This window comes from Lotus japonicus, chromosome 5 (assembly GCF_012489685.1).
Source record: "Lotus japonicus ecotype B-129 chromosome 5, LjGifu_v1.2".
Taxonomy (NCBI): domain Eukaryota; kingdom Viridiplantae; phylum Streptophyta; class Magnoliopsida; order Fabales; family Fabaceae; genus Lotus; species Lotus japonicus.
Window position 1 is genome coordinate 1,799,992 of NC_080045.1, and position 8,350 is coordinate 1,808,341.

The window sequence follows — 8,350 nt, forward strand, 5'->3', positions numbered from 1 at the left end:
GTCAATATCAAGTCTCAAGAAATTGAGATAGCATTTGTTAAGTAAATCTCAACAAAGGTAGATTTAAACAGATGGAAAATTTGAAACATGCAGAAACAATTGATAGAAGCAATTGATTTGTAACATTTGAATTTAATAGAAACTTTAATGAAGAGCAGTTGAACTTTAATTAAAAATAATAATTTTAATTAGTATAGTCAAACATAAATCAGCTTATGTTTTTCTCCAAACAACAATATAAGGGTCTCTTGTCGTTTATCCAGGGCAATGTATTGGCTTCTTAGCCTATTGTTTCTTCTTATTTAATTAAGTTTCTTTAAATAACAACAACAATTTAAGTAAAGCTAAACTTCGTGAGGGAATAAGAGATGAGACCTATGGCTCGAGAAAAGACAAGATCAAATAGCAAATTTCCAATATCATAAGCACTAATAAGCTCAACCAGTAGCCCATAATTCATCTGAATGACTATTTGATAACACTTGAATGCTTACACCTAAAGGGAGCCCTCAATGCCATTGATATTTAATGAGTTCAGGTTTGAACTAGAAAGAAGATAAAATAAATGTTTCAAACAATTACATACCACAATATGAAAGAACCCTAATCTAACAAAATTGCAAAAATGGGTGATGTTACAGGTGTAAAGTTCATGGTTAGTTTATAACATCATTTTAAGTGCTCATCCCTCCGAGACAAAATTTTAGTTCCAAATTTGAATGGCAGAATAGAACAAGCACTACCAAATGTACCAAAGCTCCATGTTTCTCCCAAACCTCGGCATAACTTTTGTAAATGTGGAGTACTGTGTATTCAATCCTCCTAGAGAGCAGCAAATTTGTTCCCTGTTTTGTTTGTTCGATTTTTCAAGGAGGATATCATTATATGCAGCTTGGAGACTTCAAAATCTCTCTTTCTTAACTGCTCCCTCAACGATTCAATCTCCAAATCTTTTTGCTTCAATTGTTGATTCAGGGCTTCAATCCCTTTCAAGTGAGTGCAAGTGTCACCCTTAGTAGAGCCTATCAGGGCATCCTCTTCAATTTGAGGAACCGTTTTTGCTTTTTTGGAAGCATTAACTGCCTCATCTGCCTCATCCACTTGCAAAGCTCTCTTAGATGGAAGCAGGTTATCGGGTTCATCAGCTGTCATTTTCCGAACAAATAGACTCACAGTCATGCCTGTACTTTGCTGAAACATGACTTCTTTCTGTGGACGTCCAAATGAATCCTAATATAAAGTAATAAACATCAAAGCATGAGGTTAAAGCATTCCAAAAAGTGTACAAAGTGTTACAATATCAATTTATCAACAGAAAGTTGTCCGGAAAAAATATCTTCATTTTGTTGAACAAGCAGTAGGACAAGTTATTTTGTCAATCAGATTTTCGGAGGGGCAAAAATTAATACAAGTCTAAACTTGAAACGTTCCGATTAGAAAAATGGATTTAAGTATTATTGTAGAGAAGGGAATCTACCTTTGACCATTTCTTCCCTTAAGTTAATTAACTAGAAAATTTAGCTGTATCAAGTAGCATCATTGAACATTGGTACATCATAAATGTAGTGTACTAAGTACCTTTGTTTGGCTTCCTTGGACATTTTCATAGGCCTCATATGCCTCTTGTTGATTCTTAAAGGTAGCTAAAGCAGAATATTTTGCTCTTTGACCTTTCCTGGATGGCTGTAAGCAAATTCTATAACAAATCAGAACTCAAACAAGGAAAAAATCCAATAGTAGAACAAGAGTACTATGTGACAAAACCAAAAGCCAGCTTGGTGGTTAGGATAGAATAAGAGAGTTGGATAAGAGCTGGATGTCATAAGAGTAGAATACGCAATTATCCTATCATGTGTTTGTGGTGGACATGATAATGATAGTGTTGTAACATTGAGATGTAATCTGATTTCATATTATGTTGTTAGGAGTTTTGATTTTTATTTAGAAGATTAAGAAAGATATTCTATATAATTACTTATTTCCTTAATTCGGTAGTCTAGCCTTTGTAAATTGTATATAATTACTTATTCAAAAAATTACTAAAGAACCTCTTCAATCTTCATCAAAACCTTAAGGTTAGGACATACTTTACCTTCACTTCTATTGTGAAGTCTCCAGGAACAATTTTATGTAGTGTTTCAATGTTTACAGAGGTTGGTATCCCGTGCAGAAGCAGCTTTGTCATATCACTTTCTGAAACCTGAAATGAGAGAACGGAACAGTTATGACATTTAGATGCCGGCCACCATGAGTACAACAGTACATGAGATATACCAGACAGCTTACATGCTCCTGAACCAACGTAAATGGAAATTCTTTATCGACGCCATGCTTGATCCTTGCAAGAACAAGTTTCATTGCTGCACATGCATCATCTAGACAATTATGTGGAGCACCCTTTTCCCGAACTTCATAGCCTAACACAGCCTGTAACAACAATTGGTAACAAACTATGAATCTTAAATCAGTTTGCTGTCTGTTTCTTCTTTGTTCTTTTGCCATAATTTGCTAGTCTGAGTTTGTATAGTGTATTCTTTTAAATTCCAAAGCATAAACCAGCACAAATGCACAAGGAGACTTCACATTCAAAATAATGTGTCTAAGGGAATTCAACAAAAAGAGTGAGGGTCTTTGATTATTGTCTTGTAAAACAGTTTTTTGTTTTTTAAAACAGAAAAAGTGAAAACTTGTTTCGTATGAACAATTTTAAAAAACTGTACTTAGAAACAGTTCTTATTTTCAGGTAAAAATAGATGTTTTCTATGTCTATTTTTAGTTTCCAAATCAGTTTTTTTAGCATTGAAAAAGATATTGCTCAAACCGTTTTTTTTCTTCTTAAAAATGGATTTTATATATTATTTCTGAACAATATTTAAATTCAGAAAACTGAAAAGGGAATTAAACAAAACCTGACCATCTGGTTATAACACATCATAATGCTTCATAAATAAGATGGCATGTAATACAGAACCTGATCTTTGCATGTAAACAATTTGCTACTTGCCTGACATAAACCGTTCAAAGAAGGTTTCCTGTGAATAGATCCATCCAAGGATTGGAAGATATATGCAGTGTCAACCACTCTAACATGATCTAGCTTCAGCACTGCAAACGAACGCAATCAGTAAAAAGATAGGACCAAGAAAACAATTCAACAAGAAGTGATTCCCTTCATTAACTAAAAAACTAACAGTAGGATCAAGGACACAGCCAAACAGATGTTTGACACTTACCACGTAGATCATTGTCTAAACTGTGTCCGACCAATATGGTTCCATTTGATAACAACCTCTTCATCTTTTTCTATGAAAATACAACACATTTCTTCATTAAGCACATGAACGGATGAAATAGGAAAACCACAAAGTGAACCATAACATACCTGTATATCAGCCAAGGTGCACGTAACTGTCTCTAGATCTCGAGAAGAAACACCAGTAACCTCTGTTCTATAGTCTACAATTGCTTTGTCGGGTTTTACACGTTTGTGTAGCTTGACCTGAAAAGTTCTGAAAATTATCTATCTACGCCCCAAAAGGGAGAAGTCATTTAAAATAAAGTTATGCACAACTCAATTTTTTTAAGGGAGGGGGTCCCAAGTAATACGAAGAATATACATAAATTACCTTTAAATTGTGGTCTACCACACAGACTTCAACTAATGCTTCAGTCCCATCTTCACAGAGAACCATTTCACAATCAACAGCAACCATTGCAGTAGACCTCATCACTTTTTTATTTTTTCTGAGGTTTATAATTACCCATCTCTTCATTTTCCACAATAAAAAGCAACACAGATAATGGATGAGTAATGTGAACCATTGTACAGTTCTTCTTATCCAAATCCAAGTGAAACTATTCATTTAAATCATCAGCAAAAGCATGTGACTCATTTAAATATTCATATGTTAAAGCATCCATATGAACAAAAAATTGATTATTGCGTACTATTTTTTTTCAATTTTCATGCACTGAGCAGTAAAATATCAAATTATCAATCATTGCCATGAGCTTCATATTCAACATTCAAATACTGCAATCCAGAATGCAAGTAAACTTTTTCCTTATAATCGAAAGAATTCTTTTAAATTGTTGCTAATTTTCTTCGGCACTTCTTTGACATCTTCAACTAGAACAGAATAGAAAGACCAATGCACATATTATGTATTATTCCACACAGCAGTTCACATATAAGCAGTGTACATATAAAAGAACTAAATAGCATTTTGAATGCGCATAGGTTGACCGGAAAATTCAAGCACAGATGATGACAAGTAAACAAACCTCATCAATTGATTGAAATGAATAATCCAATGGATATAATGGGTGTTGGAGAGTTATTTGGACTAGCCCCTGTACTGCCAACATTAAAAAAAACATAGCACAATCACCAATAAATGCAGGAGGTGATGAAATTAACACCATTGGTAAAGATTTTCACTAATTGATTTCAAAATAGCGTGAATTCCATCACCAGAGACAAAAGACTGTAGGAAGGATAAAGAATAACTGACAGCAAAAGTAATATCAAAATATGTCTAAATTTTAGATATTTTGCATAATGTAATTATCAATTGCAGTCTCTTAAATTTTGGGTTCCAGATTTAGATGAGGTCAGCAACAAGAATTCAAAGAGCCAAGGTTAAAATGGCATGATGATTCAGATTATATAACTGCCAACACCAACTCACAAAATTACAATATGTAACTTGTGATTAAAAACAATGCATAAGGTATACATAATAGTAATTAAATAGCTGACAACCAATATAAAATTCAATAAAAATGTTGGATCATTTAAGGAAACAATAGTAAAAGGTTAGCTCTTGGAAGAAAGACTAAAACATTGGGGAAAGAAATTAAGTTCTAAAAAAAATGAACACAAAATGCTTATCAATATTTGAGAAATAACTCAATAGCCTTAAACCCATCTAGAATCTCAAGTACAAAAACATTAGTACTTACCAGTAGTTTCAGTACTGGTATAATCTAAAAAAGAAAGCTTAACTGCCAAAATTAGCCTAATTTCATAAAGAATGATCGTTATGAAAACATACCTGCTCAGGTGAATCATGAGATTTATCTTTCAGTTTCTCTACCGAGTATTGATTTGAATGATGTCGCATGATGTTGCCAAAAAACTGAGCACAAGGAGGAAATGGACAAGGTTCATTTTGAAGACTATTAACTTCCCCTCATCAGAAGAAGAGATGTATGTGCGCATGTGTAAGGTGCTACAAAATTCATTACCTTCAAATCATCCTCCATGGAGAAAGTCTTCAGAAATGCAGCCAAGACTTCATGGGTCCTCTTTGCTGGATCACTCATACTTGCCCCAAACTTTTTATCATAGCTGTTCAAGAACTCTTTCCAGTCTCCCAGATTACCCTTCATGCCTCTTTTTTGTGACAATTTTACAATATCAACCAGCACCTACCCACATGTAAGCATTAGTTTGCTGGGGCAAAGGAGAAAGAAGAAGAAACAAAGAAAAAAACAGGTTTGAGATTTCACCCATCTAAACTAGCAAATTATCCACTTAAAAGTATTGGAACAAATCACAATTTATCTATGTAACAGATGACATCATGAGTTTGATCATCATCGCACACAATCAAATAAGTTGTAAAGAATTTTGCAAACATGTCAATTAAAACTTATCTCTATGAACTAACTCATTCATTTCATAGAAAATATAATGTTTTATCTTATTAAACAATTATAAGATGGGGTCACAACTCACAACTAGTGTAAGAAAGCAACAAGAGCCACATAAGATTTTCTTACAACAATAGAGCTGGTCCAAGGGTTAACTTGGAGTCCCTACATTTTTAACTTAGTCTTGGATGCCCTTATTTAACATATCCAAGAGCTGGTGCCACAGTGCATGCTTTCTGTAGATGACATAGTCGTACAACCGAAGAAATAAATGGGAACAAGCTTTAAACAGATTAGCAACATAAATAACAGTCCACATTCCGCAACCAGAAAAGATAATTAAGGAAGAAATGAAAAGTAAAGAGCAGGTATGGAGAGCTTACCTTTTTGTCTGCGGCGTCGATCTTGTCGTCCATATTCGCCAGTTCACAAGAGTCCTATATGCAGATTTGAACAAATTGTAAAATTATTATAAAATTCAGAAGCATTTTGAATAATACTGATACTGATAGATAGAATCATAGGAAAACTAAAGAGACTGTATCTGTATGTGGAACTGAAACTGAATATCATTCACACTGAAAAAGAAGAAGAAGGACTGCGCCGTCGTGAAGAAGAAGGGTTTTCGAATTTCGACTTAATTGAGTCTCTGAAACTGAGATTCAAAAATTACATTTTTAGTCCCGTGATTTTAACTATGGGTGGTTTTAGACCCCCAAATATATTTTATTTTGCAAATCAAGTCCCTATCCTTTTTTTTTTCTCAAGATATTCGCACAGTCGACAGTCATGAAATTAATCCCTCGAACATCTAATATCATATTAAGGAGTTTCACTAACTACCAGTTGTCCTAAACATTTTCGATAAGTCCCCTATCATTATCTTTTTTTTTTTGAAGTTTAAGTACTGTCTTTCATTCAAGAGCAACAGAAGCTGCGTGTGTTACATCAGCAGAGATCAAAAGGGAGGTCCCAGGAGGGTCCTCTTCTAACCAATAGTTCTCATGAAAATCAAAGGCTAAGTTGGCTAGGAAATCTGCCACTACATTACAATCCCTTTTCACATGGGAGACAGTACATAAACTAAAAGCATAGGAAAGGTGTTTACATTCCTTGACTATATCAGCAAAATAAGAGATACCAGTCTGGGATCTTTCCCATTGGTTGACAAAAAGAACGGAGTCAGTTTCCACTAGCACCCTATCAAATCCCATTTCCTTTGTCCACCTCAGAGCCCATTTTATACCAGCTGCCTCTACAAGAGAAGGATCCTCAATTTCCTCAATGAGCCAGGTTGCAGCTGCCATTGATTCTCCTTTTTCATTTCTGATAATTGCTCCCAACCCCGTGCCCAGATTTCTTCTAATCGCAGCATCGACATTCAGCTTGTAGAAACCTCTTGGTGGTGCTTTCCATTTTGGCGGTGTTGTGTTTTTTGTGGCAGCAGGCCTGGGAGCTTCCCTCACACTGATACTTGTGGCCTTTGCTAGTGTTCGATTGATGTCCCAAAGTTGCTGCTCAAAGGTCCACGCGTTTCTTCTCCCCCAGATGGCCCAAATCATGTTGAAAACTTCTGCCATGGTGTCTTTTTCAGGGTGTGCCAGGATGCGTTCCAACCAGCAGAGGAAATTGTCTGGGGTATCCATTGAGATGTGTATATTGAGGTGGGAAGCAAACCATATTCTACGGACGGGTTCGCATGTGAGGAGAGCGTGGATTGTGGTCTCTTCCTCTTCACCACAACAAGGACAGATTGGATCTATATTCATACCTCTTTTTTTCATATTCATTTTGACTGGAAGGATTTCTTTGCTTGCCCTCCAAATTAGTTCCTTGCACCTTGGTAGAGATTTCATGGCCCATATTTGCTGCCAAAGTTTTGATCCATTTGAGTGTGAAGGGCCAGTCGTTTGTTGAATGTTTTGGATGCATCTGAGTTGTTTGTAGCCCGACTTGACACTATACTGGCCATCTCTATTATCCTTCCAAATCACAATGTCATTTCTTTGATATGAGGTAAGTGGAATCTGGACTATCTTCATTGCATCTACACGGGAGAAAACTCTGTTGATCCTGCCAATATTCCAGGACCGTGTATCTGGCCAAATTAGATCACTCACCTTCTCAAGTTTGCAAAGCCTAGGTTTTTTGGACAGGATTCTTCCACTGTGGGCTGTTGGGATCCATTTGTCTGTCCAAATGTTTATGTTTTCACCATCCCCCACCTTCCATATGCTGCCATCCTCTATCACCCCTTTAACTGAGTGGATGTTCTTCCATAGGTAGCTAGAGTTAGTGCCCCTGCTTGCTTCTGAGGCCTCACATCTTGGGTAGTACCTAGCCTTGAGCACTTGAGCCACGAGAGAGTTGTTTCTTTGGAGGAGTCTCCACCATTGTTTCGCAAGAAGGGCCCTGTTAAAACTAGTAAAGGACCTGAAACCGACCCCCAAGCTTTTTTGGAGTTGCTAGAGAATCCCATTTTATCCAATTCATCTTGTTGGATTCAGAGCTGCCGCCCCAAAAGAACTTGTTGATCATTATCTCTAGTTGTGTGCATAGGGTGGCTGGAAGTAAGAAAAGCCCCATAACGTACGTTGGGATTGCTTGTGCTATGGATTTTATTAGGACCTCTCTCCCCGATCTTGATAGAGCCTTTTCTTTCCAACCCTTGAGTTTCTTCCAAATCCTCTCC

At 36.1% G+C, this 8,350-nt stretch overlaps 2 protein-coding genes across 5 annotated transcripts; both read right to left on the minus strand.

The window, feature by feature from the left end:
• Positions 1–395: 395 nt before the first annotated feature.
• On the minus strand, positions 396–6,278 carry LOC130718343 (small RNA degrading nuclease 3-like). 4 transcript variants are annotated; one of them, XM_057568919.1, is made up of 13 exons: positions 6,198–6,278; positions 6,042–6,095; positions 5,251–5,433; positions 5,058–5,141; positions 4,285–4,353; positions 3,627–3,767; positions 3,383–3,499; positions 3,234–3,303; positions 3,005–3,105; positions 2,275–2,427; positions 2,093–2,200; positions 1,579–1,683; positions 396–1,230 (listed from the first exon to the last, which is right to left on the minus strand). In XM_057568919.1, the coding sequence occupies exons 2-13, from the start codon at positions 6,072–6,074 to the stop codon at positions 823–825; spliced, it is 1,572 nt and encodes a 523-aa protein (XP_057424902.1). In that variant the 5' UTR covers positions 6,075–6,095; positions 6,198–6,278; the 3' UTR covers positions 396–822. The 4 variants fall into 4 exon arrangements, with proteins under 4 accessions (XP_057424902.1, XP_057424906.1, XP_057424904.1 ...); XM_057568923.1 differs by adding an exon at positions 5,828–5,894 and having other exon boundaries at positions 6,042–6,278; XM_057568921.1 differs by adding an exon at positions 5,788–5,894 and having other exon boundaries at positions 6,042–6,278.
• Positions 6,279–6,572: 294 nt separating this feature from the next.
• Positions 6,573–7,700, minus strand: LOC130717370 (uncharacterized). The gene has a single exon (XM_057567578.1). The coding sequence runs from the start codon at positions 7,698–7,700 to the stop codon at positions 6,573–6,575; it is 1,128 nt and encodes a 375-aa protein (XP_057423561.1).
• Positions 7,701–8,350: the final 650 nt, after the last annotated feature.